Source organism: Hydra vulgaris, chromosome 11 (genome assembly GCF_038396675.1).
Source record: "Hydra vulgaris chromosome 11, alternate assembly HydraT2T_AEP".
Lineage (NCBI taxonomy): Eukaryota > Metazoa > Cnidaria > Hydrozoa > Anthoathecata > Hydridae > Hydra > Hydra vulgaris.
Window position 1 is genome coordinate 13,933,113 of NC_088930.1, and position 17,408 is coordinate 13,950,520.

Here is a 17,408-nt window from a genome sequence, read left to right on the forward strand (position 1 = left end):
CCTTGAATATGAAGGGCACATTATATATTGACATGCTATATCTCCTCCGAAGGAAACAAAAGAATCAATTTTGACGTTCACAGAGATTTCTTCTGGCTTACTTTCTCACTCCAAAAACATTCAACATTGTATTTGTCAACTCTGACTAATTGGAGACATCTAAACAAATTATCGAAAATACCAAAAAGTTAAACACTACAAGCAAAGGCGATTCTACGAACAAAATGAGGGATGGCGGGTAAATCCTCAAAAAGTACCAACTGGCTTCTAAAAAAAAAGAAAAAAGTTCTCAAAAAATCGTCCCGTAAAATCGCCTTTGACTACAAGTTTAGTTTTCTTAATGCAATAAAAATAATCATAAAAAACATAAAATGTATTCCTTTTAACGTGAACAGTTTATAAGAAAACAGTTTTATTTTTCATTTATGCGTATTACACGCTTAAAAATAGTGTTGAGCTGTAAGCCACCTTATGCTGCGTAGAGTACAACATTGACCTACACTATGTGGCTCTACCATCCACACTCAATTTTGCTTATGGCTATACATTTACGCTCTTTTGGCGCAACAAAATTGTTGCAAAAAAACCACAACATTAGTTTCGCGCAAAATGCCACACTATATACTTTATAACTAATCTGTGTTTTTTCTTGGCGTTAATATATACATGTATCTGGCCTTTTCTCATATTTTTCCGAATTAAAATATCTAGAAGCATTTTGAGATTTTTTCAAAAATCGTTTAAAATATCTTCAAGTAGTAGAAATATAACAAAATATAAAAAGCGGAAGCATGTAAAAAATTTAAATTAACCAAGTTAATTATTACAAGTAAGTTATTTGAATACAAAGATTTACATATTATTTATTGAAATACATATTTTTATTAAGAGAAGTTTAAATAATGGCTTATGAGAAGTAACGGATATTACAATAAAATACAAAAATCTGAAGTATAAATTTCCTTTAAAGTTCTTAGTTAAGATATCGATATAGTATTTATTTTAAATATAGAAACTCATTCAATTTTTAAGTAAGAAATCCTATTATGTCGCAAAATGAATTTTACATTTAACTGTAAAAGCGAAGTTAAACCTTTTAGACTTTTATTAATAGACAATATAACAATAATAAACGCGAAAGTGGTAAAAATACTAATAATTGTTTAATTTTATGTTATACTTTTGACATTGCTTTCTTAAAAAAAAAATTGACTATGATTACTTTGCTCCTTATTCCCACCCAGAAATCAAAACAAATAAAGTCATAAGAAGGACTTACATTAAACAAATAGTAACAGGCTCGAAAAGCAAAATAAATACCGAATGCAGAAAAATAGAAAACCCAAAAAAGTTATAACTATTGATTATAAATCAAATAACATATAACTTTAAAAAAAATCATATGAAATAAAAAAAATCCCTACATCAATTTCTCAATAAAATAAAGTAAAATTGGCTCAGGATCCATTCCCCGACACTTCTTGCCTTTCTGTGGAGGTACTAACAGAAGAAAAGGGTGCGCCTTATAGGAAACCAAAGTTGTATATTCTATAATAAAGATATAAATAAGGAAATAACTTATATATAAATACTTTTAATATTATTAAATAGACATATTATAAAAAAAGCCTCTTTTTGGTTAGGAAAGTATTATAAATTAGGTAATAAAAAATAAAATAAAATTAGACAGGGAAACAGCTTAAGCCCATATTTCAAAGTAGTTTGAAAAACACGTCACAAAAACAAGGGTAAATCTGCACCTGTGTGAATCTGAATAATGCAACGCATATGCAATGCAAGTCGCTATATCCTAGCCATATTTGGCGGCTGACACTTATGGTCCACTAAGTAACCGATGAGCAAAACTACAACGGTCCGCTCGAAATGCCTATATTGGTCCACTGAAATTCCGCTATATCATGTTTACTAGAAAACTATTAATAAATAAAGAACAACTGTTATCATTTATTAAGATACTACCCAGCCAACATTGTTTAACTGGATTTGAAGTGGACCAATATGAGAATTTTTTAGCAGTTCATTGGATTTTTGCTCATCGGTTACTAAGTGGACCATTAGTGGCAGCCACTATAAATGGCAAGCCTATAGTTTTCCGAGTAGCTAGTCATAGGCAAGTCACTTTTAAACAAAACTACAGCATATCACTTTTAAACAAAACTACAGCATATCGCTCAAAATGCCTATATAGGTCCATTAAAATTCCACTATAGAATGTTTGCTGGGTACCAAACCCACTAATCATGGTTTTAGGGGATTCGCATTGAACCTATATAGGCATTTTTGAGCGGTTTATTGGAGTTTTGAATGCTTTACGATTTAACATTTTCCCGAAAAACCTCGGGTAGTGTTATTTTTTTTTGTAAAGAATAATCTCTTCAATTGGAACAAATCAAATAATACCATTGTAAAAATGATTGGAGAAAATGTTTCCATAATCTTTAACTGTGAAAACAAAGGAAAACTCAAAGTTCTCATTGACATTTTTTAAATAAGACTGAAAACCATCATTGTCGGCATTAACAAAGCCAACACTGATGGTTTTCAGAAATTAAAGATGGTTTATATTAACGGAGAAGTGAACTGTGTTATGGTCATTTGTGCTGCAAGGACATTCAACAGAATTTATACTAAAAAAGGAGACATTATTAAAATACAAGATCTAGAATATTGTTTTCACGTGTAGGTTCCTGTAGAAGCTGGTGGAGACCGAGGCTTTTAACTAAACTTAAAAAAAGTCTACGGCCTTTTTCGTTTGGTGATACGTAATTTAGCGAGTCCATTTTAGTAAAATTAAAGTCACCAAAAATAACAAATTGAGATACAGAGTGGCACAGTTTATATACAAATGAGGTCATAAGTTTGACATAGGCACATCAACTGTGGACTAAGAAGGTGGGCGGTAGCATGTGAATAATTATTGTAATATGTTACATAAACTTTATGTAAATACGTATTTACATAAATATGTTGCAACAAGAATTTTACTGTTTTTTGATCATATTTATAAGTTGACTTTATTTTACTTGCATTTACTGTAACGTAATGTATTTATTTTTGTGCGGTAACGTAGTGTAACTTATTTTTATTAGCGGTTCTTCGTGACAAGACCTTATGGTCTTTCTTGAGTTTCTGCGTTCTATATTTTTTTTATTAAATAATGTTAAATTTTTTCTTCTTTTTAACGAGTTTTTTACTTTTAATTTCATTTCTTCTATATATTTGAATAAATATTATAATAAAGAACAACAACAACAAAAATTAACAGGATGTTACGTGAACTAAAATTTAAGTAATATAAAATTTAATAAAACTATTGTTTAGTAAATAATGTTTTTTGAATTGGATTATGTATTTTTTCTTTTAATTCTCAAAACCTGAGAAAAAAGACCTCTTACTAAAAAACCATTTGACAATGTCTCACTTTTGCACAACCTTCTTAAAGTATATTTTAATCAACGGATTATGTTCATATCTCCTGTTTAATATGTCCGGTACACTAAGTTGTATCAACTTTTTTAACTTAGTGTACCGGATATTAAAGACTCCGTTATAAACAAATAAAGTTTTTTTTTACTTTATGATAAGTGTAATTTATGGATAAGTAGATACAATAAATAAAGCTTTGTTTACTGAAGTATGCCTAAGGACTAAACTTTCTCAAAAATAATTTTTTATGAAAATGACAATTGCAATGACAACAAAAAGAATAATTCAAAAACCTATGCTGTTATACGGTTCCAAATTTTTTTTATCCTGGAATACAAACCTTTTCAGGTAGGACATTTTTTTTGACTAAATTGGATATAGCTATTATTTTATTAAGTTACTTGCATAATTTAGTAATACTTATTCAAATATATGTGAAATTTTATTTTGAAACGTCACATTGTTTTATTTAAGTCTCTACAACTTTACAACAATAAATGTTTGAGATTAATTATTGAAATCAAAATTATATGAAGTGGTCTAATGTTAATTCTTCAGCTCGTTAAAGAATGTTTGGGATAGTTTATGTAACATATGGAGATTTTACTTGATAAATGTAGATAATTGTACTTATTTTTAAGTAAGCAGCTTTAGTTTTCAGAGTGCTATTTGAAATGCTCTGAAAAATCAGTTTTGACTTGGACTCTTTTTTTTCAGCATACTGGTCTTTTAGTGGTTACTAAGTTAAAATGTAAATTTAATATTCAATTCAAAAAATCAATTTGAAATTAAAATTTTGAATGAAGGGATTCATTTTATCTTTTTTTTTTCTTTTTTTCATGGAGTTGGTTTTTCAATAGCCTAATAAATTTTTTCAGTTACATAGTTTTTCAGTGGATGAAGTTAAAGAATTAAGGTTTAAAAAGAAGATACTATAAAAATTTGGGTTAAATTTTTATTTTAAGTCAAGTCCTTACTTAACTTTCTACTAACTTCAAGTCCTTACTTAAATTCCTATAAAATAGTTGTTTATGCAATATATTAATCAATTTAATGAGTTTATCATATAGTATAAATTTTATAAAATATGTTGAATTTATTTGATTAAATTTTATACATCTTTTTCATAAGATTTTTTGTTTATGCCCTCATGTTTATGAAATAGTTTTCCTTATCACTTTTTCATTATGATGCCACCATTCTTTTTTGTAAAGTTATTTTTTTAAATTTAAAATATTGAATCATCTTGGTCTAATGATGCCTAAAATCTAATGTTATCAATTTAATTGTCTTGAGTCTTTCTTTGTATTCCAGACCCCTTGGATTTTAAATCTTGTTGCTCTTAGCTGTAATTATGCAATCAGTTTTACACCATTTTTGTAGTATAGATTCTAGACTGAAACAGATGTGTTAAGTAGTTTCTTGGATTTGTATTTGAGATGAATGAACCTTAAAATGTTTAAAACTGTGTTTTATTAAAATAATTTTTTTTTTTTTACTTTTTCAATGGTCATAATAGTATGCTGTTCTCATTTTAAATCATCTGATATTATCAGTATTTTGTTATTTGTTTTTGCTAAAATTGTTTTAGTATCTGTATTGATATCAGCCATCATATATTCAGCCATCATACAATTGTCTAATTTTTCTTGTTTCAATAACCTTTATTTATTTTTTAATTAAAATTTTGAAATTCAAGTCACTTGTTTTCCAGAATGGTTTAGATTGTTTTAAAATACTTCATTAAGAAATTGACTCTTTATTTTTGCAATCAATTTTATTTCTTAAGCACATTAAAATGTTCAAAAAGTTTGCTTCTCAAATCATTAATGAATAATGCAAACAATAATGGTCCTAGTAAAGGCACTACACTAAATACTTTCTTCTGTTTCAATATGTATGGCCCAATATCACTCTTTGTTCTTGATTATACAAAAATTCTCCACACCAGTAACCTATGTTTTTTTTTGTTTTTTTATTTTTATTTTTTTGTTATTTAGGTGCTCTAAGAAGACCTAACAGTCTTGTCACAGAGCACCACAGAAGTGCATTTGACCAGGAAGTTCACGCCTCCTTCCTTACCGTGATGCGAAAATATGTTTAAAGCTCATTTCGAACCTAGATCTCCTACTTACAAAGCAAGCACTCTAACTATTTTGCCACGGCCGCTCTTAGATTCCATTTCTCTAATTTAATATATAACCTTTCACAAGAAAGTTCTTGTGTGATAAAATCAAAATACTCTAGCAAATTGGTTGTGCATCCTTTTCTTATAACAAATTTGTATTTCTTTTTACAAATTAGATTGTTGTCAAAAAGATGCCTCAATAAAGTCTGTTATTGTAATGAATAACCAGATATTATGTAGGCTATAAATGGATATAAAAGGCTATAAAAGAGCTATAAATGTTTTAGTATATATAAGAAAGAAAAAATAAAACATAGCACAATATGATGCATAATGTAAATTTTATTATACATATATTGATATATTATATATATATAATGATAGAGTGAAGTCCCAATATCTTCAACCCCAGATAGCTTGAACTTCCAGTAACTTGAAGCACCTTTAAGTTCCCCTTGAACCTTCACTAATACTTTTTCATAAAAATCTCTAAATAACTCAAACCCCTGTTAGCTCAAACATTCACTAAGTTGAACCATTTTAACTGTTCCTGTGGTTAATATTCTTCCAATAACTTGAACTTTAGAAGAAAAATTAAAACAAAATCGTAGTGAAAGTTATTATTTTTTAAATTTAGTTAAACCTTTTGCCCTTAAGTGCAGCTAATTTATAAATTAATCCTATCAAAATTTTAAGAAATTTTTTTTAAACCAAAACTGGGTGAATATAAAGGAGCAATTTTACTCAGTATTTTTGAAGTAATTGCTCAGTATTACGTGAATAAAAATTTGAACACTTTTGCGCAAATTTTTATTTTTTGTCCATTTCCAGTTGGGCTGTAACAAGTTATTGTGGCAGTAACAAGTTATTGCAGTCACAACACCTTTTGTGAAAAATCACTGTTTTAATTCAGAAGAAATTAAAGATGATCCAAGATCTGAGTTAACATAGCTAAACATATCAAATACGAAAAATAGATCAGCTGAACAGTTAATTATTGTCTGAATTGTCATCTTTTACCAGATAGGCAAAAGAAAGATGTGAGTATTCATTTAAATCAATAAACACATTGTTCAGGAGTTAAAGAAGGTAATGGTCCTTTAAAATCTATGGATATACATATTTAAGTGCATAGTATTTGGATGATAATACTTTGCTTTTAATTGATTGCATATTCTACAATCTCTGCATATTTGTCTCACAGCTTAGATTGAATAAGGTAGGTTTCTTGACAGAAGAAAATTATATAGGCTAGTAATTTTAGGATGGCTAAGTGCAGCATGCAAATCATGTAGTAATTTTAAAATTATTGCTGACACTGAACACAAGTAAATGTATTTGGACCATTGTATTCCCTGGATGATAATAAATAACATACAAATATGGAGACAAGACTTTTTATCTTATTATTCTTTATTTTACTTTTTGATTTATAGTTATAATTAGGTATTACAGAACCTTGACCTGTGGTAAAAATGATATGTTGACCCAAAAGAAAATGTCGCTAATCCAGGCCTTGTTACGAGATTTCGCTGCATAATGAAAACGGGTAACGTATTTCAAAGTAACTCAACTCAGCAAATATATTTTGTATTGTTAGAAGTTATATTGTGTCACTAGTTTTTAAGTACTGCATTGTAATTAAAGTTATTTTATTAACACGTTTAAAATCATACATACAGTTTTTTTTTCTCACTATAACAAAAGTTACAAATAAAATCAAAGTTCCTATTTGAAAAATCATTTTTATTATTTTTTTCAAATATGAACCAAATTTTATTTTGAAAAAAATACTTTTTTCGTAAACCTAACATATTATTTGTTTATTTTCTCATAATTTTACAGTTGGTTTTTGGTTATTTTATTAACTGTTAATAAATTTTTTCTTAACTCTTTTTAATAGTGTTTTTAGACAATAAAGAGTTTTATCAGTTACCGATAAAATATTCGTGATCGTAATTTATTTTCATAAATTAAACAAACGTCATTAAAACTTTACGTTATTGAATTAACAATAAACAAAATATCTTATTAATAAAATATTTACATCAAAATAAATTGTACATTTTTTAAACTATTATGAAAAAAAATAATTTTTATATTTAAAAGGAATTTATATATTTAGTTCCTTAAGATAAAACTTAAAACATTTTATTTTTTTAAACTAATTTTTAGCAATAACAAAACAATTATTAAACAAACTGTTTCTTTAACAAAAAAAATCTATTAGTTTACAATTGTGGTTAAATGGTTTTACTTACGACTTTATTTCTTCTAAATAAACGCCACGTAAACGATATCAAAAGATAATTTAAATATTCTAAAAGATAAAAGTTTTTGCGTAACTGTTGAAAACTGTTGAACGCGTAGGCAAATCGCCTTTTCACAGGCAAAATGCGAGCTGCGTAATGCTTCTTATCAAGGCCTGCTAATGTTTATTATAGCTTCATATATTGTTTGAGCTTCTTTCTCCATTGATGAAAGGTTTTGTTTGGTTTTTTGAAGAGTACATGAACAGAAGACAATAGGCCTTCTTCCTTGGTTGAGTGTGGCTGATATGGCAAAATCTGAAGCAATATTCTTTATAGTATAATGAATATTCTCATTAGTTGAAAATACACATTTCTCCTCATTAAATGTAATTCCAGCATCCTTGACAGCTATTCTGAGTTTAGCCAAGTTTTCATCATGCTTTTTCTGGCTATTAGCATATACAGAAATGTTATCAATAAATGGGAAGCAATCTATTAGTTCATAGGCCTTAGCAAAGTTGTCTATTTTGAGTTGAAACAATGCTGATCCATTGGTAATTCCAAGAGGTATTCTTGTATATCGCTACAGTTTATTTTCAGCTTTAAAAGCAATATATGGTTGATCGCTTTTTGATAAAGTTATTTAATAGTAAATAGAACAAAAATCTTGAGTACTATAAACTTTGAGTTTAGAAATCATGCTCACCATCACTTTAATTTTAGGTAAAGGATATGTATCTAACTGGGTATGCTTATCAACAGTTTCAGAATAATTGACTACCATATGACATTTAGTCTTTTCATCTACTATTAAAACTTGAGGGTGTAGAGATAAATTACTTGATTCTATTATTCCTTTTTCAAACAATGGGTTTCAGATTTTTTAGATTTAATAAATTCTCTATCTCTTTGAGAATAATGTTTAGATTTAGTAGCAATAGGTCTGCAATTTTTGGTGAGATTAGCAAACAATTCTGAAGGCTCAGTTTTCATTGTTGCAAGTACTGCAAAAGTTATAGATTTTCTTTTTCCACCATATTTAATGGTAATGCTTTCATGCAACTCTCGAAAATATCCATTTGCTGACAAAGAAGCTGATGCCATTCCAATAAAATTCTTTTCACTACAGACTTATGAATTGAGTTAGGTTACTAGTTTATTATTAATGAAACTTTTTCTTGTACTTATACTATTGATCAAGACTTCTGCTCTATATTTATCATTAATAGTAATTTTGTGGCTTTGACTTGGAAGAAAGAATCAACTGAGATGGTGGATAAGAAAAAATATCCTCAATTTTAGGGATGGCTGCTGAGAAATTAGAAGGTAAATAAAGTTTTGCAAATTGACCCACCTTTTTACACTTATGACAGGTAGCTTCATAAGCAGGACATTTGGTATGTGGATGTTGTATGTTTCTATGGAGTCAATACTGTTGTTTTGCTTTTACTGCAGCAGCTGCTTGATTGCTGGTATAAATAATGGCATTACTTGTAGTTGGTTTTTGTAGAGATGAATTTATTTCCTGACAAGATGCAGTGTTAGTGAAGATAGGTATAGTTGATTGAGTAATGTAATTTGAATTTAGTTTGGCCACATCTAAAGATCTTGTTTGGTCAAAGGCTAATGTAAATATCTGTAATATCTAGTTATCTAATAAATTTTGGTGTATAATCTTAGAAAGCAAGCCATTTATAAAAGCATCACAAATCATTTTAGATTTGTACTGCTCTGCGCTAATAGCACTTAACTTAACTACTCTACGCTAACAGCACTAACAGTCTTAAGATAAGTTCTTTAGCTCATTTAGGAATTGGTCTATTATTTCACCAGTTTTTTGCTTACATATAGCTAAAATATCTGGTAAATATTTCATTCTTTAGTTTTATATAAGTAGAGTCAGGTTTACTTGTTGTTCGCTAAAACACTTTATACTCTTAAGCATATTCATACACATTAGGTTCAATATGATTGATTAGTAGATTTGGTTTTATTTCATTATAAGTAACTGTACTTATAAAGTTGTTAAATGTTTCAAACCAATGAGTTTATGTTCATGCTGCATTTGGTGTGTTAAGATCTATGTCTAGTCTATCAGGTTTCATAAATCTTTGTATTCTTTTTTTTTTTTAATTGTAATTAATAACCAGATGTTGGCTCAAAAGAGGTATAATTGTATTAATATATGAGAAAGAAAAAATAATACAAAGCATAATAATACACATAATGTAAATTTGATTATATACAGCATGGAAAATAACAACCAGTCAACAACTATCTGAAATGACTAATTTTTGAATTTGAAATTGAAATAAATTGCTATTTTGACCCCCCAAAATGAATTCTTGCCGGTCATTATTGAATAGTTAAAAAAATTACAGTTCAAAACTGTAATTTTTGTTATTTGAAAAAAAATTACAGTTCAAAACTGTAATTTTTGTTATTTGAAAAAAAATTACAGTTCAAAACTGTAATTTTTTTTCAACTGTTCAATAATGACCGGCAAGAATTCATTTTGGGGGATCAAAATAGCAATTTATTTCAATTTCAAACTCAAAAATTAGTGATTTCAGATAGTTGTTGACCGGTCATTATTTTCCATGCTGTATATAATCAAATTTACATTATGTGTATTATTATGCTTTGTATTATTTTTTCTTTCTTACGAGGCTTTTCTGGTAATTCGAAAAAATGCTTATACTTAACTTTCATAAAATCGTATAAATTTTGAATAAGTGTATAAAATAGTATTATTGTTTACAACATGCTACTTTAATTTGCTTTGTTGACAAATTTGTGACATAAACTATATATATATATATATATATATATATATATATATATATATATATATATATATATATATATATATATATATATATATATATATATATATATATATATATATTTTTGCTTTACTTAATTGCATCACTTAAAAACCCCTTTTTCATGAATGATTAAAGTTCATATTTTACTATTGTTTTAATAAAAATATTTATTATATTATTTTTAAAATATTATAGAAATATATAATAATGGCTGTATTTAAGTGGGAACAATTTTGCTTTTAAATGTCTCTATTTTTTTTTCTTTTTAAAATCTTTTTATTTATTTTCTTGTAAGTTTTTGCTGCAAATGTCATAAATGAATGAATGATTTATAGATAGATTTAAAATTTTCTATAATAGGATTCTTAAAAAAATATGTTTATTAAAATCTCGCTTTATGTAATACTGGTAATTTATGTAGTAGTGTTTCATAAAACAATTGTTTACTTAGTATTGAGTATCAAGTTTAACTAGTAAAAAATTTTTAGTTTTTCAAAAGTGCAAAGATAAAAAAAAATATTTTATATCTCTGCTCATTAAACTCAGAGATAAAATTATTATTTAAAATTTTTGTATGTAATATTTTGTAACTAAAAATATTTTCTCTACTAACTGTACTTTTTTTTTCATTTTCTTTTCATTTATTTTTTTCGTAGCTTTTTCCTGCAAATGTGAAGCTATTGCTATAAATGAATTATTTTTAAATAAATTTTAAATTATCAATTGCGCAATTACTAATTTTTTTTTCTATTCTATTATTGAATTGTAATAGAAGCATCAAAAGTCAACCTGTCTTAATAAAAGTGAATAAAAAGAGACAAGCAACGCTTTCATTTTTCAATAGCATTCATAAAACCATTTTTTTTAGTAAAGTGTTAAATTTAGTATGTAAGTGTTAAAATTAAAGTATATAGTATTAAATTTTTTTTAATATTGTAAATGTTTGTTTTGATATTAAAAAAAAAAATCAACATTAAGTTAATTAGATATTCTTAGGGATTGCAATCCCGCATTAATTTAGTGCATGCGAGATCCCACAAAAACTACTGCAGGATCCACGGGATTTGCGGGATTTTGAAATTATTGCTAAACAAAACAAGTCAATTCTTTTAAACAAAAAAGACAAAAAAGATATCAAATTAAAAGTGTTTAATGTATTTGCGAAACAAATCCATTAAAAAATTTACTAGTCATACAATGCACAATGAAGTGTATACTGAGAAACTTCTATACTATATGCAGATACGACAATACTGAGTCAGGATTACTTGAAATGTTTTGTTAACTGTCTGAGAAACGATGTGTTATATATTAAATAAGTAATAGCAATTTATTAGAAACCGTCTAAGTTTGTCAACATTTTTATTTTTCCTTCTAATATATATATATATATATATATATATATATATATATATATATATATATATATATATATATATATATATATATATATATATATATATCTTCAGCGATTAAAATATTTTTCTTAGCTATAAATATAAAAAAATCATTCAAAAATAAACAATTATTTAGCAAAACATTAGTTGAACTCGTTTAAATTTTTTTTTGTTTAGTTAATGATAATATTGAAACTTTCGCTAATGAGGATGTTGAAATTTTTGTTAATGAGTATGTTGAAAACGAGAAATTGAAAACGTGCGTGCATAATAATAAAAAATAAACTTTGTAAAACTTTTTCAAAAAAAATTTAAATAAAAAACAAAATCTTTTTCTTTAAATTATTTACATCAAGATTTTAAAACAAAAGTACCAACTAAGCATGTCGCAAATTGAAACTATATGGAGTTATTTAAAAAAAAAGTGATAAAGAATAAAATGCGAAGTGCATGTTATGTTCGGCTATTTTAAAAATTAGTCAAAGACCAACTAAAGGGTTATTAATCCATATAAAAGCTAAACATGGCACCAATTTAAAATTAAACGTTTTACTTTTTTACACTTTAACTTCAAAACAGCATGAATCAGTTGAACTAGAGCCTAAAATATACTTCGACTGCGAAGACGAAGAAGTAATTCTATCGAGAAAGGTCAGAACAATTGACACATTTTTCGTAAAAGAAATTTCTATGAAAAAAATGGTATCACGCATGGTTGCTAAAAATGGCTTTACATTTAATAGTTTTTGCACATCTTCAGATTTGCGGTATATGTTTTCAAGGAGTGGTTTCTGGATCTCTACTTCACCTAATACTATAAGATCGATGGTAGTTAAATTCTCAGATTCTGTAAAACCTAATATAATGCAAAAATTCATATCACTAAAAAAGCAAAATCAAAAGTTTTCAATAATGTTTGATGAATTGACATCACAAAATAGTCATAGATACTTAAACTTAAATGTACATATGGAGGCAAAACACTTTAATCTTGGATTGATTCGAATCCATGGATCGTGTAATGCAGAATATTGCGTCGAGTTAGTTGCAGGAAGGCTAAATAACTTCAATATTGACCTCCAAAAAGACATTATTGCCATGACCACTGATGGAGCAAGTGTGATGGTGAAAGTCGATAAAATGATGTCTTGCTATCAAGAGCTAATTGAGTTATGCTCATGGAATACAACTTGCAGTTGTTGATATCTTATACAAGAAAAACAACAGAGAAGTCAAAGAATTGTTTACTACATATGAAAATTGTGAAGAAGAAGATGAATATAGTAACACTGATGATGATGAAGTTATAAATAAAGAATATGGTTTGACAATAATTTTGGACAGACCATCTGCTGAATTGGTTAGCAATTACAAAGATCTCATGAAAAAAGTGAGAAAGGTTGTGAAAACATTTAAAAACTCTCCTGTCAAAAACAAAGGGTCCAAAGTCGAGAAAAAACGGAGTCGGAGTTGAGAAAAAATCGGAGCTCCTATAATACTTTGTTATAAATTAAAAAATTAAACTATCTAGTTGATAATTAAACATTGTTCTTGTATTTTTATTTTTTTAATTTTATAAATTTCGATTTATAATTCATAATAAATTTTTTAAAAATTTTTATTTTTATATTTCTTAGTACTTGAATATTTTTTTATCACAATCTCTTAACGCACAAATTTTATCTAATAAATGGCTTTCTAACCGGCATCAGTAAGGAAGAAGGCGTAAACTTTCAGTTAAATGCCCTTCCTCGGTGCTCTGTAATAAAGACTTCTTGGGGTACCTATAGTAAAAATTAAAAAAAATTAAAAAAAAGGTGTTTATTCTGAAGATCTTTTAAAATAATATTTTAAAAAGATGAAAACATCTATCATTTCATCAAAAAGCAAACTACGAAACTTTGTGACAAATCTAGAAGACAAGGAGAAAACTCTTTCTGCTTCCGAGGAAGTTGCTTGAATTCTGTGGATGGCTAGTACAAATTTCAAAACTGCTTCTGATTTCACAGCAGTTACTTTATATTCTTTTAACTGATCGGTGAAGGTCTTTTTAGCTGTTGATTGATTTTGATATAAAACTTTTTGAATTTCGACAAAAAAAGTTTGTTTGCTTTTAGCACGATCATCTTATTTTGTTTGAAGACTATTTTCTTTTGTTGCAAATAGTTGATCAAATAATTTTGCAGCATAAACTTAAATATCTTTTTTTGGAAGCGTAAAAAAATATGTGGTTTTAATTTAAAAAAAAATTGAGGTTGTGCAAATAGCGACTCAATGATACCAACATAATGTTTTTACGATTTTCCTATCTGGAGATTAACGCCTCTGCAAAATTAGAACTGATGTCAGTTTCTACAACCTTTAATTTCCTTACTATTGTTTCCATAATGTCACACTCCAAAATTGTTGTATTTGGTTTTTCCAAGCTAACTGCAGCATCAGCAATGACTCCAATAAGTCAAACAGCAATTTTAAGAAATCCAAGTCAATTTCATCTGACATGTTTAAGCAGTTTAGTTCCTCAAGTGTTTTTTTTTCTAAGCAATCCAAAAATCTTTTGATCATCTGAAAAACACACAAACAACAGTACTTTGTTATGCGAAGATTCATAAATTTTGTGTATTATTCTTTTAAGAACTTCATATCAAAACGATGAATATTTCACAAACTTAATTAGTATTCAAAGTTTCTGTAGACTTTTTTTAACATTTTCTTCATATTTTCAATCTCATTCTCCGAATAATCAATAAAAAACTCTCCTTCAGTCTCTCCATCAGTTTCCGTTTCTGTTTCAATATCCGATTCAGTTTCTTTGTTCACTATTTCGCGACAATCTTTTTTAGCGTATATCAAATCACAAACGCTCAAATGAATTGAATGATTCTGATAGATTTGATGTGGAAACTTAAATATGGTACTCAATTTTACCATCCACCTACAGCCATCTGTAGTTTTCCCTGCAATATCTTCATCATCTATACCGATTTTTTTTAATTTTTGCATTATTAAAATGTTTAATGTATCAACAGAACTAGGAGATGGCAATCTCACCATTCCTAAAAAATATGTTTGGTCGTGATGAACATTTAAATTGTAGTATCTTCTACCTCTATTGCCACACCATTTGTCATCTGTTAGTCCAAATTATTCTCCTTTTGCTTTTAATGCAGCCAATTCAGCGATCATTAAACATTTGGCTTAAGCTTGAAACATCTTAATTTTTTCTGAAATTGTGGATGCTGACTTAGGCAAACTATGCCCATAATTTTCAAAGCATTCTTAGTGTTTCAGATTAAATTATGGACTAAATCGAATATCCATCAAGAGCTGTCAACTTGGCAAGAAAATAGTTTAATGACATCTTAATCAAAACTGGTCTGGAACTGGATGGTTTTAAATCTATTTTCTTGCAACTTTTGACGTGACCAATTAGGTCGTTTGTGCTGCTTCCTGGACAAGCGATTCTTTTATTGCTTTTTTTGCAATCTCCGTATTTCTTATCATTTACCACAACTTTATCAAAGTAATTCCACACTTATGAAACCATTTTTCTCTATAAAAGAAAAATTATCAATTTGACTGTGACACAGATATTTGTTTTTAGTTTTATTTTAATTGTGATAAGTTATCACATTTCAAGTTATTAATTAAGTTATTTATTTTGATAGGTAAGTATAATTAAACATTAATTATTATTATTTGTTATCACTGATAACATTTTATTACACAATTTTGCCACAATGCACAGTGGGCCGAATATTAGACTTATGGTGGACAAAATTATTTTGATCATACGATATATGACACTACTTGTACAAAATAAAAGTATTATATGTTTAAAACTTACCTCGTTATTTTAAGACCAGTTTTTGTACATATTATAAATAATGATCTTGGCTGAGTATTTTTTTTTATAAAGGTAAACTATTAAATAGTTAAAATATATTAACTAATATCACTTATGTATAATATTCTAAAAAGTTGCTGTTTACAATATCTTTGCTTAAAAATTAAAAATTTCTTGCTTTTTTGACAAAAAAAGATATGCATTACATTTTATTATACCACAATAAGTTTTTTTTTTTTTTTTTTTTGTTATTCACCTCCTCAAGGCCAAGAAGGCCACTACAGATGAGGAGGCTACTTAATGGTGGTTATAACCCTCTCTCAACTCTATAACCACGAAACACGAACCTCGACGAACAAGGCCGCTGCGCAGAGAAACAAGTTGAGCGCGGTACTACCAGGGACGTGGTGGGGATCGAGCTCGGAACCTCTCGCTTATGAAGCGAGCGCCTTACCACTACACCACTACCGCTAAGTAATAAGTTATTTCCGCAGTAAGAGAATCGAACCCTCTCACTGCGGAAACAACTTTTCAATTTATGTTAGATAAATTAAAAAAGCAATCATCACTTTTGAGCATAGATTTAGCCACGGCACTTTGTGAGAGGTTTACACAACATCGTATTAAGAATTTTAAATAGACTATATGTTTACTTACAAAATCCTAAAAAATATGAACAAGAAATTTAAAAAAATGAAAATACTTTTTCAATGCCAAAAAGTACTATTCAAGAAGTAAAAAAAAAAAAAAGTATTAGTCAAGAAGTAAAAAAAATATTAAAGTACTAGTCAAGAAGTAAAAAAAATATTGATAAGAGTTACTATTGAAGAAATACAATTGAAAGAAATAAAGATGAAGAAAATGTACTCGAAGAAAAAGTAGCTGTAGATTCTATTAACAATTCCCAAATACTTACTCCTACAATTCTATCGCTCAAAAAAGAATTGGAAAATCAAATACAGAAAGAGATAACAAATTTAGATTCTTTAGACTTTGTTAAATTATTGAAGCAGGAAATGTCTGCTTATGAAAGTAACAGACTTAGAGGCAAGTTTCAAAATATAGCACATAGTTACTTGATGACCATACCACCAACAAGCGAAGAGGCCAAGCGAGCTTTTTCAGCTGCTGATTATATATGCAGTCTTTTGAGGAGTAGATTAAGTGATGACACTTTGAGTAGGGTCTGTTTCTTAAGAGAAATTTCTTACAATGATTTTCTCATATTTGATATTTTAAAAAATAAAATAAAGCTAATAGATGTTCTATGTAAAGCTAAAAGATATTCTACGTATTTTGGCTTATCTTTTTGTTCATTAAATGTTAAGAATTATATTGATTTACAAATGAATTGTGTTTTTTTGCTTTTTTTACCTCATCTTATCAATTTAATAAGTTGAGTATATTTTTTCTGAAATACTTGAAAGAAAAATACAATTGTCATTTTGCCTTTTATAATGTGCATAAGAAATCTACCAATCCCTCGCAGGATCCGCACAGAAATTAAAA

The 17,408-nt window shown here is 27.6% G+C and overlaps 1 protein-coding gene across 3 annotated transcripts in view; it reads left to right on the forward strand.

Moving 5' to 3' along the window:
- The first annotated feature begins 3,538 nt into the window (after positions 1 to 3,538).
- The window catches only part of LOC100200679 (coenzyme Q-binding protein COQ10 homolog B, mitochondrial), a 31,589-nt gene continuing 17,719 nt past the window's right edge, over positions 3,539 to 17,408 (forward strand). For all 3 annotated transcript variants that reach the window (XM_065810184.1, XM_065810183.1, XM_065810182.1), the window contains exon 1: positions 3,539 to 3,795. In XM_065810184.1, the coding sequence (XP_065666256.1) occupies positions 3,695 to 3,795 (101 nt within the window). In that variant the 5' untranslated portion in view covers positions 3,539 to 3,694. The remainder of the gene's footprint in view (positions 3,796 to 17,408) is intronic.